Here is a 19,992-nt window from a genome sequence, read left to right on the forward strand (position 1 = left end):
CGCGATAGCGTGATTTATGCAAATTTTGCCACTGACGCTTAATCCAATCAGAAATTCCCCCATTATTCTAATTTTTTTAATATATTGAATAAGCAATTTTGAACACGTAACAAACATTCAGGTAAGTTCAATTTATTCTAAAGGACTCTAAATTTTTCCTGCGTTATTCTAATTTTTTTAATCGGAACTGTATTATACGAGTTGGCTCCATCATCCACAGCAAGTGATTGAAATAGCATGTAAAGGGCATTTTCTCTCGATATTTTAATTTTTTTACAGAAATCTTTTAAAATAATTGAATTTTTTGTCTACTTGGGGGGGGGGGGGTCTAGTGCCCCAGGCGCTGAATTCACCCTTTAACTGCTTCTACATTACAAGGGACGCAAAATGCCGGCTTGCCCACGACCTCCTATATAATTATATCTAGGTGGTCGTGGCTTGCCCCGGATGACAAAGTAGCTAGTTGCGGCCCTGTCTTTGAGAGTACCCTTTTCTCTGAGTGGCTTACCAGCAGAGTTGAGATTTCTTCTAAATGGCCTTGGATTTAATGTTGCGAATACAAACAACTGCGCGCGACCTGTGTATCGCTTCAAGTGGTCGGCCAGCCTTACGGAAAGGCTTTCTGGATATTAGCACTGAGACGAACTTTAGAAAGAAAAGTTTGGTGTTTCCGCCGGGAATCGAACCCTGGTCCTATTGTGCTTTTTTAATCTGTGATATATTGGTTAGTGCGCTTAGTCGGATTGCTAGAAGTTTCGATTCCCTGCGGAGACAAAATTTTCCTTCCAAAAGTTCTCGGCACTAATACCCAAAGTCTCTTTGATGTGTTGTCCGCAGAGAGAAAACTACATCTCTCTACTTACGCGTATGTTTCAAAATATTAGAACATCCCAGAAACTTGCGTGGCCAGTTCATGAGATGCTGGAAGTTGGAAAGCCCAAATTTATGGCTGTAATTTGGATTTAAATCTTCTAAAAGGTTCCTGGGCATATATCGGTGGTAAAAAAATTGACATTAAGTGGATTGGATGCATCCTAAAATGACAAATAACTTTTTCCTACTTATTTCAAAAAATTAGGACATCTAAAGACAGAATGAAGATGCAAAATGAATTTTTCTCCAAGATATTTATGGTAAACACCCTGTATGGCATACATGCTTAACCCATTACCCGCGGGAAAAATGTGTGGCCTGTAACCCCAAACCTTTATTTTGTAAAAATGAACTAAGTGGGTGGCACATTTCCAGACCACTTCAGAGACCCGCGGTGCAGTTCCGCATCACTGAAGTGGCCCGCAGCACATAACCGGATCTTTTGCAAGACCGCGACGCAATTAAGATCGCTTAACCCATTTTTGACTGACGTTGCATTCGCGCAACGTTTTAAAAAAAATTTCAATAAATTCTAATCCAAATTTTTGTGAAGCGAACATTTTTGTGAATTAAAAGGTCTAACAAAGAGTGCAATAGTACTGTATTCTGTATTTTTTCAAAATTTGATTTTTCATGACTTTCAAAAATGAAATTTATAGAAATTTTGTCCTAATTTTCGATCTGAATTTTTTTTTTCATAACCATGTAAACAGAAATAATTTTTTTTTTAAATAAAATAGTTTAAGTTTTTTGTTGTCTCGCGTGTTTTGTTAGTTGGGTTTTCCAAAATCATAACTCTACTAGTTATTTTAACTAAATGAAGCTAATTAAATTATATTAATTAAAAAGTGTTAATTTATTGGAAATTTGAGGAAAATTACAAAGAAAAGCATGCTAAATTAATGTCGTTTTTTTTAAACTTCCCAAATATGTTATTCAAGTGATCAATCATTAAAAAACTGGGTTAAATGACCCGCAGCACAGTTCCAAAGTACTTAGGTGGTCCGAGGCGCATTGAGTCACTTGAGTGACCAGTAAATGTGCAGAAAATATAGATGTATTTTTTCATAATGTTACTGATTATATAAAAATTCCAGTTGAATGTCGCGAAAATTCAGAAAGATGTACACAATATTGCGAGCTGTAATTTAAGTTACTAGCTAAGAGTACTTGGATGATAAGGGATTTTTCATAAATTGATATTTAGAGATTATTTCGTTCAGTTTCTTTATTTTGGACATCATACACGGGCATTCAGGTTCAAGCATCTCTCTCATATAGCATCAGACACATCTTTGCTCATTCACATAAAGCTGTGGCGTAGTTTTGAAATAATCAAATAACACAAAATAATCGAAACACCAATTTGTGGAAAGCTAGTAACTTAAATTACAGCTCATGATATTGTGTATATGTTTCTCAATTTTCATGACATTTAATTAGAATTTTTATATAAGTAGCATTATATATCTGGCAACCAAATTATGAAAAATAAAAATATTTTCTGCACATGCACAACCAAAAATTGTTTACTAAAAATTCTCATATCTCATTGAATAAATAGTCACATTCCAAATTCGTACACAGGGTGGCACATGTAACTTATAGAGCTAATTTTTCTGTAAAATTTCATAAAAATTGGTTGAAAACGCTGCATGTTATAAGCGAAAAAAATGGAGATTGGAATTTTTTATAGAAAATATTTGTATTTTCATGAATATATGTGATAATCCCACAAAATATGTGCACAAGTATTGCCCAAAGTTAGTAAAATATTGTGTCAAGGTTACAAACTATTTGCAAATCATACAGGGGTGATCAAAAAACTTTTTTCCTCCTTATTTAATTTTTTGTCGGTCCCCTAAATGCACTCGTGACTAAATTTTCACTGGAAAATGTGAGTACAAGCACAGGGTTCGCTTGACCAAAATTTCCGAATGATTTGCCCAGTTTTTTTCTAAAAATTTGAGAAAACGTCTTAACTCCATAAAGGACAAACTTTTGGAAACAATAGTGAACATAAACTATATGCAAACTTTCATTGAAAAATTATACAGAAATAACGAGTGATAACAAAACTAATTTTATTTCTTTAAATTTCAATGCACTAAATATATTATATATTTACATATTTAATGATTTTATACATATAAACTTTTTTTAATTTTTTTTAATACAACTAACAGGCACTGGGCTTGATGGAAGAAATAAAACAAATAAAGAGGTATTATCAATACATTTTAACGTAAAAGAAAACTCTCCATATGAACGATGGATGATAAAAACACCTTTAAAACCTTGAAATAAAATTAAAAGGAATTTGCATATCAATGAGGTTTTCTCCATGCACTAAAAACATGAATTATAGCTCCACACATAGGAATTTTAAAAAAAAACATGGATATATCATTCCGCAAATCTTTAAAAATGAGGCTATAAGTGCTATAAAGCTATAGCAATATAAAAGCTACTGAGGAAATGCAATTATATATTTCATAATATGAATTGGTATAAAATATATTTAGTATATCAGTTATCAACTTAGCATTAGCTCAAAAACTAAAAGTGTTAAAAATACGAACCCCACTATAACGGAATTCTAATACAGTGAACATGATACTTGCATATGCAACTGATAATCAATCCAGTTATGCTTTTACAGCAAAAAACTTACCAACAATATAAAGCTAAATAATATAGGTACGCTTATTCAATTGTATAATACATATAAAATGACTGTAGCCAGATTTTTTTTGGTGTGGGAGACTAAACTGATCATGTACACAGTAAACTTGTTTATTTGATCCCATTCACGAGAATTGTTTGGAAAATAAAGACAAATTGCATATAGGCAGAAATGTAATGCTTTTTTTCTTCATACATTGGAACACTTGATGACAATAAGTTTTTCTCGGGTTGTTTCACCACTGCTATGCCGAATAGCAAATGTTTAGCAAGAATATCACTTCTGGAATGCAATTTATTTTTTCTGTGACAGAAAGACATTATTTTCATTGATTTTATCCCTCCCCAGCATCACAATGAATGCTGTTGTATGTTGACTCAAACCTTCTGACAACGTTGACATGCCATTTGAGGAGAAGGAAATGTTGGCAAGTGGCATCTGCCACCTTCATGACAACGCTCTGGCTCACAATGAATTTCACCAATGTGGTTCTCTGAAGTTTTTGACCAAATTCACCATAATTCACCATATCGCTTGGATCTTGCACCCAGTCACTTATTTTCATTTGTTTATTTACCTGAAGAAACATCTCGAAGGACAACACTTCCATGAGGTGGACACGATAAAAACAATCAAGTTACAATGTGATTCTGATAGCTGGTGAAGGATTTATATGAATTGGGATACCAAAACTAGTAACCAGACTTTCAAATGTTTGGACAATATGACGGCCATTATGTAGAAAAATAATACATGGACCAGTGAATAATTTAAGAGTGGACTTTTTGACGAGCAAAAACATTTTTTTGATAAATACTATACAGCAGTTGCATCTTTACTTTTCAAACAATCCTCATTGTTATTTTCTCACGTTTCAGGAGAACTAGACACCTAGATCCCTCTCCTAAAATGTTAGTAGCCTTTGCATATAACCCCTATGAATTTTTTATCAGATAAACCAGTCTCCATATAAACCAGGATCACAATTATCGGATTGAAATTGACCAAACCCCCCTTTGATACATCTCACAATGGAGCACTTTTTGTTTCTGCAAATGCTTTAGATTTACAATCACTGAGTATTTATAATCAATCTTCTAACAAAAAATTCTATCGGATGTAGTGCAAAACATCGAAAATTCAGACAAAAAATACCATTACTCTGATACCACATTGATATTTCCTTCAACTTACAATACTAAAGCAGGAATCACACTGAATAAAATACTGTTATGAAAGAACTTCAAATTCATTCGGAACACAAATCTCATTCAACATCACAACAACATGCGAATACAGACTGACACAAAAATATACTTTTTTATCTTAACTTTCAAATTTGATTTCAATGATCTCTCTAGAGTATATTGTGCAGTGTTTTTACGTACAATAGTCTTTGTGCTAGATCTCCTTATGCAAAATAATTAAGTTAATTATTTATTGCTGCATCTATTCTAGCGCAAAAATACTGGCAGACATTTTGGCTTTGTAATCTGTACACTTTTATTTTTACAAGTGGCAAATTCACAACTCTCTCAATGATTACCTGATAAACATACACTTTCTTTTTACTACACGAAGAAAAGGTGATGCGGGTATGTTTTATAATGGCATAAAGAAACATCTGGAAGCAGTGGAACTACAGCAAATCTCAATCAGTCGAATACCCAGCAGCTAACTTGTTGCTCCAACACATCAAATTTGTCTCATAATTTTATAGTTCTATTCTAAAACTTCTACTTAGAGACATTCGACTTATCAAAGTTACTATTGTGAACTGATATAATATTTAACAGTAAACTTCAAATCAATAGTAATGATAGAAATATTCTATAAAAAGAAAAAAAAAATTTGGAAAACTAATATGTATCAAGAAGTTCCACTTAAATACATAGTATGATATAATTCAAATTTGATCACATGCAAAGTTGATACAAAAATGAGGAAGAGAAGTAACAAAAAAATTATTGCCTGGTTTTGTACTTTCTGTAGACATCAACAGTTCATTTGAAATTCTTGTAGCCAAATCCAATCTTTTTTTTTAAATCGGAGAACAGATTCAAATGAGGTAATAATGGTAAATAAAAAATTTTAATAATATTCTAATAAAACATTTCATATTTCATTATGACTGATACAAATGCAGAATTCAGAGACTGCTATACTTATATTTATCATAGAAATTCTTATAATTCTTGAATATTAAAACAAAAGATTGACACTCAACTGTTTAGTCTGCAGAAAGAAATGGTGTCAAAGTTCATTATTATTACAGTCAGACCAGCTTATAATGAAATCGGATATTTTGGATGCTTTTCTGTGTACATAGACTTTTGGTTATTTTTCACCAAATATTATTTTGATCATTTAAAACAGGGGAAGGTCAACCTGCAACCATGTGCTACTTTAGAATGTCACAGTAGAGAAGCACATAAAGGTTTTCTTGAAAAACTAGAGAGATTTGTTTGTCTCGCTGATTATTAAATGATAAAAATTTTTATGAAAGATAGACTTGTTGGCTACCAAACCTATATTTATATGGTAAGCCTTATAAAACCCCAGGTTCCAGTGCCTATGCCCAGCATGGTGTAGATAAGGTGAACTTTTATTGATACACAAAAAATATGCAATTCACATTGTGATACATAAGAGAATTAACCATTCAAAAATGAAAAAAAAAATCAAACAAAATGGGCATTTTTATGAAAACAACTGGACAGCCAAATTACATTTGAGAGGGGGAGAATGGCCATGTCCTGTGAAATGGGACAAGTGGTTTATGTGTTTAAAATCTAAAAGTGGCACAGGCATCAGAAATTTTCTTGATTGTAGCATGGCTTAGGAAAAAGTTAGCCACCCCCCGATTTACAACATATACATTAAGGTCTTTACTAAATTTATTTCATTTTCAATTAGCAAATATAGCTGCTTAAAACTGACAGTAAAACTTCAGGATTACAGAGAGTCCTCCTTGCTTTGCTTATTTCCTGTGATTATATTTTTCAAATCTAATTTTTTCAAAGTTAATATTTTTTGGGAATTATTTTTTCCTGCAGAGAAGAAATAAATAAAAACAAATGCAATTTAAAAATATGTCAAACACACTTTCCAGTTAGATTTGAATGCTACTAATGCTGCTGCTCTATGACTTTTTGTTAACTTAAAATATGTTTCCAGGCTGAAATGCTATCCTTTCCTTCCAGTTATCAAAACTATACATTGAATGCACTAGTATAGTCAAACTTTATATTACTTCGAATACAAGAATTTTGATCTCTAGAAAATATATATTCTTTGACACAGCGAAAGTTCGAGTCATGAAAGTTCTACTGATTAACTACAGCAGAGTAAAACACTTTTTCAAGCCAGCAAAAGATGTGTTCAAACGCTGCCTTTTCAAATACACAGCTTTCTCCAATTCATCATTATAAGCACAAGTTTGACTGTATTCTTCTTGAGGTACAGTTTCCCTGATCACTATGATATGAAGTCAAATAATAAAAATTCATAACTGCTTTGCTTCTTGTACTTGAAATAGTGGAAAATACCATACATTATTCATGTATGATTTCTATACCCATAACATCATTTATGCATGAGAAAACGTTATGGTGAATTTACAAATTTTTCACAAGTGCACAAAAAAAATTTTTTTTTTTTTGTTTCTTTTTACAATGAGCATGACTTGTTTGTACCAAAAAGTCTTAGCAGAGGTATTTAAAAAGAACTAAAAGTTCTAAAATTATGTAAATGAACGTTTAAAAAAAAAAGTGGGGGGGGGGGGAAGAGGTTTATACACGAAATCTCACAGAAATGTACATTGAGACTTACCGCAAGTTAACATTCAAATGATTAAATACACAAATAAATACACAATCGCAATAACAGACATTATGTGAATCATAATTTACACGGAAAACTCTCCTACATATAAAAAAAGCTCAATCATTCTCACGCGCACACACACTGGAACATACACACGAACACATTGTTCACCAATTTGGCAATAAAAATACTGTACAACATGCAGTTGAATATTTTTTCCTAAGTAATTCAAAGTGTGCCAAGCATGAATAAAGTATTTCCATCAAAAAACATATTTGTTTTAATTAATGCTTAAAACAGCATCTTTTTTTTTTCCAATATATATATAAGATAATCTCATAACTTTCCCTAAACTCTCAAAAATAAATTACAACCCCCTCCATAAGTACAACATGGATTGTCTATTGTCTTTCGTAAAATTGTTTCATTTAGTAACTATTTTCATGTCCTGCCAGAATATACAAGTTTGAAGGGCTTTCCGGCTCATTTGTGGGTCTGCTCTCTAACACCACAATCCTAAAAAATATATAGATATTAGTTTGTTTCAAAAAAATAAATAAAACACAATATAACTTAATAAAGCTGCAGGATTTATAGAGAAAATTTCTGTGGCCAACCACTAACTAATAGACTACATCAGTTATTGCTAGTTTAAGCAACTTCAAAAAACATAGCTCTAATACAGGAGTGGGAGGGTCTTCAACCTTTCAGACATGATGGGCCAAATTCAAACTTCCCAAGCAGACTGCAGGCCACCAATCTGAAGTATTTAGAACTATAAATACAAATACAAATACCAATACAACGCCAGATGGAATCCATATTTATAGTGATTTATAATGCTTTACCGTAACAAAAAAGCCAATGGGGAGGGGGAGGGGGTCAAAGTGATTGGAGACTTCATTTATTATGAAATTATACCTTTTATTAATTACAAAATTATTTCCTGCTGGAGAAAGTCCTGATCGTACACTTTTAATTATTCTGAAATTACTTTAATCAATTAATTAATTTACACATATTTACTGTGTTTAATTATTTAGTCCAGTAATTCTGAAATAATTTTTATACTGCCAATTTCAAAATTTCTTTTACCAATTCCGAAAATATTTGTTTCAAAACTTTCTTTCAGTAATTCAGGAATTATTTTCCCATTAATTAGAAATAATTTTACAAAATTAAATAATTCCAAACTTATAAATTCTGTAGGTAGATATTCCTTTTTAAGGTCTGAATTTCCCCCCCCCCCAAAAAAAACTGTTTGGGGCCTCATGCTGTGTCTCTTTCTGGCCTATGGGTGTAATCAAATGTTTTGTTCTCAATCGTCTGTTTTCAATGTTTTTAAACATTTTCTAAGAATAATCAGCAGGCTACAGCAAAAAGCTCAGAAGGTAAAATATAGCCACTAGGCTAAGCATTGAAAACCCCTGCTCTAATACAGTCAAATCCTGTTATAATTGATCCACGAGACTGTAGAAATCACTTCGTTATAACAAAATTTCGTTATAAAGGAATTCTAGGGTTTTGCATTGCTCCACTGTAAACTCATCTCTTAAACTAAATAAGTGTTTGTTAAACACAATTTTTTCGCTATAACGGTATTCGTTAAAACAGGATCCAACTGTGCATGATTGTGCTAAATGTGCAGCACTCATAAATGATATAAAGACCAAAGAAAAAAAATTAATATAACAACACTTACCTATCTGAGCCAAGCATCCTGAATATCCGAGAGTGATCTGTGATTTCCTGTACAACTTCATTGTTCTTGAAATTCCTTCCTTGCATGCCATGTTTGTGGAAAGCAAGTACACTGTCAGCTAGACAAACTGTAACAGAAAGGTGAATAACATTTTTTACAATTACCAGGTTTTTCATAAATCTAAATGCTTCCAAACTTTTGTTGATTTAAAATCACTAAAAAGTAACCTATTTTGTAAAATGCTAATTTTGAAGAGCATTGTAACTATCTCCTCCACAATAAGCAGTGAGGCAAAAAACATGATGATCAATTTAATCCAACTACAGTCCTTTCATGAAACCACAGACTAATTTTAATCTAATTAGTAATATAATACTAATTTTAATCTAAACATCTAAATAAAGTGAAAATATTTTTTATACTTGATCTTTTACACTCATACTACCATTAGCATTCACTTTTATGTTACTTTATTCCCCAAATAAATATTTGTCAGAAAAAAAGTATTTGCAAATTTATAATATAACTAATATATTGATTGTAAATTAAATTTTTGAATGAAAGTAAAATGTTCTTTCGTTTAAAAAAGTATTTTAAACTTCCATCAATAGCTTCAAAATGATGGAAATAATTTATGGGATAATTTGTGTGAATCATGTCTCATTAACAACCACAGAATAATCCACTTACACAATATATAAGAACATTTCGTTTAAAAATGTTCTGTGATGCCAAACAGGTAGCAAATTTTGAGGGAGGGGGTGAAATGGTTAATAATCTATCACACACACACACAGATACTTTCCTTCAAAAAAGGCACATAAAGCAATAAAAAACATTGGCTTATACAGGTATCCCTTTCTTTATGCGGTTCCACTTACTACAATTTTATCAAGTTAATTTTAGAAATTATGACCTGCAAAATCTGGTCTATAGCTAGATTTTAATCTTAAAAATGAGTTTGTGAATTAGAGGTATTCCATAACCGTTAAGACAGGATCTGTTGGATTTTTTCATGTAGAATTGTGACAAATATGAAAGAAACACTCAAATCCATCTCATCAAATCTCATTATTGAGAATCTTTTTTTGATGCATTGGCAATGTCATCAGAACTTTAAAGGAAACCCCTATCTTACTGATGTTAAGTTCAACTCACTTTACCCAATTTTGTCTTGCACAATTATTTTGCAGAACCAACTAATTGTATAACGCAAGGGATGCCTGTACCAATTTTTCCACTTAATTTAATTACAAAATTTTTCATTACATTGTAATTCATTATTTAAAGATTAGTTAATAATAATACTAAGTATTATAGATTTTGCCCCATTTCTGTACTAGGAAGGAAAAACATCTCTTTAATATACTAATAATCTCTGTTACAAATAAATACATACACACTAGAAACCAATGAAAAATAATATTTAAGATATTAAAACTTGCCTATGGAGTCAACTTCAAAATCAAACTTTAATTCTGCAGGCTGGTGACGACTGGATTTTAATTTTCCTTGAAGGTTCACAACTCTGACTAGATCTGAAACAAGAATAGGTCTTATATGTCTTGTATTTTTAACTAAAATATTTGTAATAACTACTACGGTATTAAACTGGCCAGCTGTATAAAGTCTAATATATCTAATTATATCCATCTTAAGAATTATGCAATTAAAAATAAATGAGCACAGAATTTCTCACTATTGGAGCAGACTAGAACAGCATCCTTTTCCAGTTGTGTGACATTTATTATCTTCATGTTGTCATGTCGGGGTATTATGGTCTCGGTTCCATAACGGTCATCACTGAGCCAATTTTCTGATGAGTTCAGATCAATCATGTCTAAATCTAGATGTCCTCGATCATACCTATGAACAAAAACATACATTATCAACTAAAGAATAGCTATGTACAGCATATAACAATAAAAGAAGCTTATTCATAACACGTTCCATTGAAAAAAAATTACCAAATTATATAAATTCACAATTTAGCATAGGAAAGAGTATGATATAGAATAAAAGAAATTAAAGAAAATCCTACCCTTTTCTCACGCCAACACATATCATAGGATATTCTAGATCTGGAGTGATAATCATTTCGAACACTTCTAATGATGTTGGCACATAACATTCAACATTCTGAAAGTATAAATTGTGCCAATTAATAAACAACTTCATCTGAAAAAAAAAAACTTACCATATTTGGTTCATATAGGACAAGGTTTTTCATTTAATTTTCACAGCTTTGGTTGTCCTATATCAGCGAGCAAAGGATTCGTTGCATAATGTTTTTTGAACAATCTATATCTCACGCTGCAATTATACACACAACTACTACTTAACCGTACATGCACCTCACACACATTCTTCTGCAGAATTCCTAACGAATCGGTACATGCTGGAATGAGTGTCCTGAGTCTGTGTTGCCCCTAACATAATTAACGTTGTCAAATTTGTGTTTGTTTCATGATTTTGCTGGTGCAGCCATATTTTGTCTTCCATTTTTGAAGTGAACATAGTAAATGCTTGAATTTCCATGTGACGCAAGTATCATGCTGCAGGTCTGCCTGCTCTCTGCAGAAGGGGACTTTCCAAATAAGAGACGGCTCGCATTTGCGACCTCACACACAAAGTTAGAGAACCGCAGAAAACCATCACATAGCCGCCAACGAGGTTCAAACCTGGATCCTCGTGATGAGAGCCCACATGACTGCGGGGCACACTGCAATTTTAGCTTAGTGTTGAGCCAATCTTCAGAGGTGAGTCACATGGTTTGTATTTCAAATGCACTCAACAGATCAGAGAATGAGTGAGAGTAAAACCGAGAAAGGCCTGAGAAGCAAAAGATAACATTAGGAAAATGTGTTGGTTTGCCTCAACATGTATATTTTATGCTACTATAAGGGAATAAGTGAAATAAGGAGTAGCAATCTAGTTTTCTTTATTTGATCTCTAAAATCATACTTTGTCCTTTATACAAGATCGCCCTATATGCGAGTAAATACAATATTTAAAGGGAAAAACTGTGAATAAGGATTAATTTTCATTCAAATTAAACAGGGCTAAAAACTTATTGGTTCTTTCTTGGAGAAATAACTATTATAGAATTTTCTTTGATAAACCCTACACATACTCAAGAAATTTTGTTTGCTTTATTCTAAAGAGTCACTAGTTTACAAAAAAAATTCTAAATTTAGAAAGTGAATAGATATTTTCTTCTCATTTGATAAACCAAAAATAAAAGTGCTTTTAATTTAATTTTTTTTTTCAATTTATATGAATACACTGCTGGCCACCCAAATTGCAACACCAAGAAAGACAAGAGATATCGCAACAATATTTATTTTGTAGATAACATGTTGACCAAGCATCAAATGATTAAATTTATAGACTTCTGTGAAGTGTGGTTCCTGCCAAAATCAGTAGCCAGAGTAGCCGCCATTGTTGGAGATCACCGCTGCCACACGCCTCGGCATTGATTGAAAGAGACTTTGGATGTGTTCTTGGGGTACAGCAGACCAAGCAGCTTCCACGCGTTGCCAAAGTTGATCTGGTGTGGCAGCTGGGGATGTAATCTGGGTCAATCGTTGAGCAACCATGGACCACATGTTTTCTATCGGCGAAAGATCCGGAGAGCGAGCTGGCCAGGGAAGCAATTCAATCTGGCGATTGACAAAGAACCTTTGGACAATGCGTGCCACTGCAACGTATGTCTTTATCTGCCAATGAACAAAACAGTTTCGAACAACTATTTATTTCTATTATTACAATTAAAACATTTAAGTTATGACATCAATTCAAGGGCAAACCCTTCACTAGTAGGAAAATCGCAAAGTATACTTATGGTGAAGTGACACTCAGCTATGGTCTTCAAGAAACGATGCTCGACCACAGATGTCAGTAGAATCACACAGAGTTCGGCGACGAACCCAAGGCGTCGACGAGGCGGCGGAATCGGATCATGGACGTCGACTGAAACACACTTGGTCTTCACCGATCAAGCAGTAGAAGTCAGATGACGGATATCGTGACGAACCCAGAGCGTAGATGAGGCGATGTTATATCCCAAACACCGGTAGAACCACACAAGGTATTTGGCAATCAAGTGATGGAGTCCAGTTAACGGATATCCCGACGAACCCAGGACGTTGACGAAGAGGCGTCGTTAGATCGCGGACATCGGCGTGCTACACGTGGATTTCGGTGTTCAAGCGGTGGAGTCCGATGGAGGACGTCGTGACGAAAGGGTAGTATCAGATTGTAGCGTCATACGAGGAAACTATCAGATCACTGCTATTGACCATGACAGCCAACGCCAGATCGCAGTCGGCAAGATCTACGAAGGCATTAAGATCGAGAACGGACACCAGCAGACATCCCTGAACGGCATTCTTGGAGAGCAACTGACGGGAACTTGTGTGACGGGAACATCGGACCAGCCGAGTTGTTCGGATGATTAGCGATTCTAGCGCTATATGACTGAAGGAAGATTTGAAGCACGGACGTGATTATATATAGCTCCCAAATCACTAAGCATGCAAATGAGGAGTAACGCACATGCGCCCCCATCGACATCGGCGTTCCAAGCGGCAAGTTCGGAAACTAGTTTCCCTTTCTTCCTAAAACAGTTCGTGACACATCGGCACCGAAAACGTCCGTAAGTAACAAGTTTGTTTAGTCGACAGGAAATTATAAACAAAGTATATAATAGACATAACACAAACTCAATAATAAAACATAACACATGCACTACTATAACATCAGGGGTAATGGTCAGGCGAGCGTCAACAAGGCTATGTTACACCACGTGTGGTCGCGCATTATCCTGTTGAAATATGGATGTGGGCAAGCCCTGAAGGTAAGGAAGGACAACTGGCTCCAACACCTCGGAGATGTAGCGCTGGCTTTTTAAAGTACCGGCAATGCGTACTAGAGGAGTGCGAGAGTGATATCCAATACCACCCCATACCATAACACCCGGTGCAGGATCAGTGTGGCGGTGCATAACGCAGCTGTTCAGCATCCTCTCTCCACGGTGTCTCCAGACTCGAATCTGACCATCGTGGTGTTGCAGACAGAAGCGTGACTCGTCAGTAAAGACAATTTCATTCCATTGTGCCGTCCACATCCTTCTTTCATCGCACCATTGGCGGCGGAGACGTCTGTGGTTCTGCGTCAAGGGTAGACGAAGCAATGGACGTCTTGCGGACAGACCACTCTGCTGTAAACGGCGTCGAATGGTACGCGCAGACACTGGATGATGCGGTACAGACTGAATGTGCTGTGCTATGGTTCGTGATGTGGCTGAGCAATCCGTCACTGCCATACGCACAATACGTTTGTCATCACGTGAAGTGGTGCACTGAGGTGGATGCGATCGAACACGTCGGTCCGTCGTACCCTCCTGCATCCAACGATCACATATCCGCATTACAGTTGTTTGGTTTCGTCCAACACGACTACCGATTTCCCTGAAAGATAATCCACAATCTCGGTAGGCCACTATCCTTCCTCTGTCGAACTCGGATACTTGATCAAAAGATGATCGCTGTTTTCTACAAGGCATAATTAATCGTTTTTTTGAAAAAACCACAAAAAAAACACAATTGCCGTACTTCAAATCGTCGAAATCTCCAAGCCTTAAATAGCACTTTGAAGTGGCGCCACAGGCGCGTGTGATGTGCGTCTGCGCTGAAATTCTAATCATTTGCATATCTCACCTCCGCTAATGCATGTTGTAAATTTCATATTATTTGCATGCTTCCTTCAGGGTGTTGCATTTACGGTGGCCAGCAGTGTATAACTTATTTAAAAATATGTCCTGCAAACTTGTCTATTTTACAATTCCCTACTACTTTTTACTTGACCACACACCTCGTAAACATTTCTCAAGGAAATTCCTAACAAATTGGTACAAGCCGAAATATATGTTCTGAATGTATGTGTGGTCCTAACGTATTTATGTTTTTACTAATAAACAACATTTTGAGAAAAACAATCAGAATAAAATCATAAATAACACTAGAAGAAAACTGTTTCGCACCTTTAGCAGCATAAATTTGTTGAGGGGATTATACCACTGCATGAGAAAAAGTCCGCTCTTTAGGGCACCGCACAGATATTTGTATCCGTTATAAGGATTCCTCCCAACACAGCAGTGCTTACAGCCTTTGGTATTAGGTACTTTTGTAGATGGAGAATATTTCCTGTGAATAACAGAAGGTATAAATTAACAAAATTAACCAATCCCATTTTTATGAGAGAAGAAAAAAACAATTTGTTCAAAATTTTCTCATCCTTCACCAACTTCAGTCAAACGCTGATATAATGAACTTAAAAAAAAACCAAAAAAAAAACAAACTGTGTGTGCTTTTATCCAGAGAGGTGTATAGTATGTCCAATGTGTAATTATAAAACGTCCTAAAAAAGGGCCCAAAAATTTGTATTTGTTATATTGGAAAGTTCATTATATGCGGGGTCTGTGAAAATTAAAATCTATACATGAAAAAGAAGCCAAAAATGAAAATTAGATTAAAATATGCATGAATATATTTTTACAATGGACATACAACTGGAAATTTTTTTTTAAATTCCAATTTGAAATTTAACATTTTTCCTCTTTTTCAATTTGTTTTATAAATACAAACTGTTGGTTTCAACTTTAAATTGATATAAATTTCTTCCTGATAATGTTATAATAAAAAGTAACTGAACTGCTAAAATAACAATTGTATGCAAATAAATCCAGTAGAACAAACTAATTTCAAAAACTTAATAAGACAAATTCAGTTGTACATAGAAACAAAAATATTCACCTTGGCACAAATTTTTCGGGAATTTTATTTACAGGCAGTGAAAATCTGTGAGTCTGCTTCGAAAACAGAAGTAACAGATCATGTTGATACAGCTGTGGAGTTTTACCTACAAAACATTGAACAGACAACATCAATAACCAACAACTTTGACTGTGATTCAATTGATATATACAGTAGAGTCCCAATAATTCACCACTCGAAACTTCGAGGTTCCAGATAATTTGAGGTGCTGCTACTACTCTTCTTCACCAAACACAAACTCTGGCCATATCACTATATATATTACTGCCATTAACGAGATGGGTTGGAAATGAAGGCACCATCTATTGGTAGCCGCCTTAAGCTCGTTAGGGAAAATATCTTATCTCTTCATTTTTCCCCCCACTTTGAATCTAGAACCTGACGGCAACCTTCATGATGGTAGATGATTATCTTACCACCACACCACTAAGGTGCCAATCTCTGAACTGCTAGAATTTTCAAATTCTTTTCAAGACCTGTTTTTCTCGAAATACAAGTTTTGTTTAATTTTTTACCATTTTTCTTAACAATGTGATAAATTTCAGTAAGACTCTGCCCAAAAATACACAAAATTACGGAAAAGGACGCATAAAAATTTGGTTCATGTATCACAGGGAACACATTCTTTCCTAGTTCCAAGAAAAAAAGTAGAGAGAAAAACCTCCCAACAGCAGTCTTTTCCCCCTTTTCTCTGCCATCTATCATGATCGGGAAAACTTGAAAAAGTAGTTTTGCTACTTTGAGGTACAAATAAAGCATTTTACTGTACTGTATTGATATACATGCGGGTTGTTGAGAATAATAAGATGATGGATATCTAGTTACATCCATGAATGAGGGGCTGTATACTGAATTTTCAAATTTCTGACATTTTATTCCTCTGCATGTTTTTTCCCCGCTAGATACCAGAAATTATGGTACTTTTACAGTTATTTGCAAGCATTCAAAGGCAGCGTTTATACGGCATAAATTTGCCTCATTTCTACAAGATTTCAAATGAGTATTTTTTGAAAAATCGTAAAGGACTGGAATGCCCATTCAAATCTTAAAAAATTTTCTGAGATCATTGAGAAAAAAAAAACAAATCTGTAAAATTCTACCTTGAATACCACAGTTTTGTCATCTAGTTGCTATGCAGGAGTCACTGTTTTGCATCGCGAAAATCATGGGTGTGTATTCAGAATCCGCTTTTGGAGGGGACACAAGAATTTCTTCCATGGAAGTTGTGGGTCACTGACACAAAAAATAATTTTAAATTAACAGGCAGTATAAGCAGGGCCCTAGTCTGGGATCTTTATGGGACTTTTCTATAGTGGCTTTATATCATGGAAAAAAAAAATGATGGTATGTCTTGGGCTCTAGGGCTAGAGCTTTGTCAGCCCCACCCTTGTGGAGGCCACGAGTATAACTGTATTTTCTTTTCCATTGCATTTTTCATGTACACAACACACGTGACTGCTCATATACTGTCGTATAATGCTAACTGAAATTAAGGTAGTAAGCATGACGGCACGGGTGGTCCCTAATTGTATATATTCCCTCACACCAACACAATATATTTATATTTTCATCTGATACATCACAGGGAGTGAACTCAACCCAATCAAACAGTTGCTGGCTTCCAATCCAGAAATTAACAACACCAACCAATCTCATTTGCTCACCTACAAGACCTTGCGAGGTGACTCGCTCTGGGGGTGGGCATTTTATAATCATGAAATGAGAATTCATATGTATGTGACACATGTAAGATAACAGATGACATGGGGTCCTATAATTACTTCAATAATAAAATAGTAAAGTCTTAACAAAACCCTAAAACACACACACTCTCCAATAGCTTCCCACTACATCCCATCTAATATTACAACAAATATCTGTTAATTGCTGCAGTACCCAATGCTCAGGGAAATATATTATACTTTTTGCATGTTTGTATAATTTTTATATATATACATGTTTGTATTTTTGTTTTCCTTTAATAATAAAGTGTTCCCAGACTTTCACGAAACTGGGCTGGAAGAAACTACATGGCAATAGGATAAATCCGGTGGCAGAGTTCTGACCTTCATTCATTCAAAAGGAGCGTCTGGCTGTATGCCTCCAGTTTATATACAGTAAATTAAAAAATTTCTACAGCAGCAGCATAAACTATTTTGGAGGAATTACCACTCTTTTTGGAAGCATAATAGAAACAAAGATGAGTATCATACACACTGAAGATGAGTAAAAAACCTTATGTACACTCGTTTCCATAATTGATTTTACATACTTCTTTACTAATTTAGCAAAATATGCATAGAAATTTCACTGCCATACTAACGTATCTCAAAATTAGTATTTAAATTACACTCACCAGAAATAGACATTAGAACATTCTGTATAACAAATAGCCAGATTGTCCTTCTTGGATACAGCTGAAAGAATTGAAAAAATGTTTGCACAGTTGTAGGCCTTTTATGAAGTGCATTCAAATTTGTGATAATTTTTCAATATCTAAACAGTACGTTCATAAAAGAACAGTACAAGACTAAAAAAAGTTTACCTGATCTACAGAAGCATCGTGCAATTCATTCAAATTCAATGTATAAATTCCTTCTTCACAACCGAATAATATATGTTGATCTAGAAGACAAAAAAATTTCAGAGTCAAAATCAGATCCCGAAATTCCAAACCAGAAAAGATATATTCACACAGCCTTATAAATAAAAAATTACATTTCAAACATTCTAATTTAAATGGCTGCTCACAAAAGAAGCTAATTAGACCTAACATTTGCAGACTATCCATAACTTTATTCTATTACCATTTAGGCATCTATAATATTGTTTAATCCACAAAAAAGGTATTCTGTAATTGCTTTTGGATGTTGTACAATGAAAATCTAACAGTGTGATCTGCAACTGCATACAATAAATGTTCAGAAGATTCTACACCAGACTAGAAAGGTGTGCCACAGAGAATTTCAAACCATGCTATTGAAAGCAGTGTGCTTCAGAAATTATAGCCATTACTAACCAATACAGCTTTTTATCCTACAGCACTGTCACTTTCATACACACTTGAAATCTTCAATTCACCCACACAAAGCCAAAGAACACTGAGGCCACCAAAAGCAAGAAGGAATCCAGTGCTCAGACTAGCCCACACATTTAAGAGCTAACAAAACCATTTTGGCCTAATTTCTGATCTTTAAATTTTTTATACATGATAAAACAAATATTAAATGATCGTGAAATATGTAAACAATATGCAAATCAGCAATACATGAACTGAAAAAATAATGATCTGAACAAAAAAAAATTTTTTTGCTTATAGCATTTATTCATAAATTCTTCATTTAAAAAAATTGATCATGAAAAAAAATTAGTGTACAAAAAAAAGAATACCTCTTGTTTCTGGATGTATCCAACTTGCTGTACAGTGAATTTTGAGTGGGCAACCATTGAAGACTTTGGAAAAGCATGCACCCATCTTATTAAAAAATATGAAAAATATTGAAAAATATGATTTAAATTTTGAGTAGAATAAACACTAAATAGATAAATCATGTTTTACAGTTCATCGATATAAAGTAAACACCATATGCATATGTTACCACCAATGTCTGAAGTTTGGCCAATGCACAAATTGGCTGACCCAAGGTCGTCTTAATGCATGGGCACCTCAAATGCATAAGGACCTTATGATAATGAAATTTGGTACTATAATTTTTTAGTATTAATTTTAGTGTTTTAAGTATGTGAATTGGTAGAAACTTTCAGCTAGGTAAGGGCTCCAGAACATCCCCTTGCTGGGTGGAGGGGTGCTGCTAAACTGGTCCTGTCAAAACCTATAATAGTCCAGCTCCTTGTATGCTTATGACTACCCGAAATAGCCTGCAATTTTACCAATTGGTAGGACATTGGTCATCACATATATACTATCAATGGAGAATTTCATAAAACCTATCATGCATACTTACATGTACTTTTGGAGTGGGGGGCAGCCCATTTGTCACTGGCCTCTGAAATAAATAACGTCGTAAATTGAGAAAAGCACTCAAAAGATGCTTATTATACGTGGCTAT

The 19,992-nt window shown here is 34.3% G+C and overlaps 1 protein-coding gene across 1 annotated transcript in view; it reads right to left on the reverse strand.

Moving 5' to 3' along the window:
• Window positions 1-7,230: 7,230 nt before the first annotated feature.
• Window positions 7,231-19,992, reverse strand: part of LOC149087946 (mitogen-activated protein kinase kinase kinase kinase 3-like) — a 33,947-nt gene continuing 21,185 nt past the window's right edge. The window contains exons 18-28 of the mRNA XM_089242840.1: window positions 19,888-19,929; window positions 19,313-19,397; window positions 18,468-18,547; window positions 18,279-18,339; window positions 15,902-16,007; window positions 15,130-15,292; window positions 11,128-11,225; window positions 10,786-10,952; window positions 10,532-10,624; window positions 9,087-9,213; window positions 7,231-7,900 (exon numbers count right to left, since the gene is read on the reverse strand). Of these exons, the coding sequence (XP_089098966.1) occupies window positions 7,813-7,900; window positions 9,087-9,213; window positions 10,532-10,624; window positions 10,786-10,952; window positions 11,128-11,225; window positions 15,130-15,292; window positions 15,902-16,007; window positions 18,279-18,339; window positions 18,468-18,547; window positions 19,313-19,397; window positions 19,888-19,929 (1,110 nt within the window). The 3' untranslated portion in view covers window positions 7,231-7,812. The remainder of the gene's footprint in view (window positions 7,901-9,086; window positions 9,214-10,531; window positions 10,625-10,785; window positions 10,953-11,127; window positions 11,226-15,129; window positions 15,293-15,901; window positions 16,008-18,278; window positions 18,340-18,467; window positions 18,548-19,312; window positions 19,398-19,887; window positions 19,930-19,992) is intronic.

Source organism: Pholcus phalangioides, unplaced genomic scaffold (genome assembly GCF_987345545.1).
Source record: "Pholcus phalangioides strain wild (caught in Gottingen) unplaced genomic scaffold, Ppha-v1.0 ptg000003l_1, whole genome shotgun sequence".
Classification (NCBI taxonomy): domain Eukaryota; kingdom Metazoa; phylum Arthropoda; class Arachnida; order Araneae; family Pholcidae; genus Pholcus; species Pholcus phalangioides.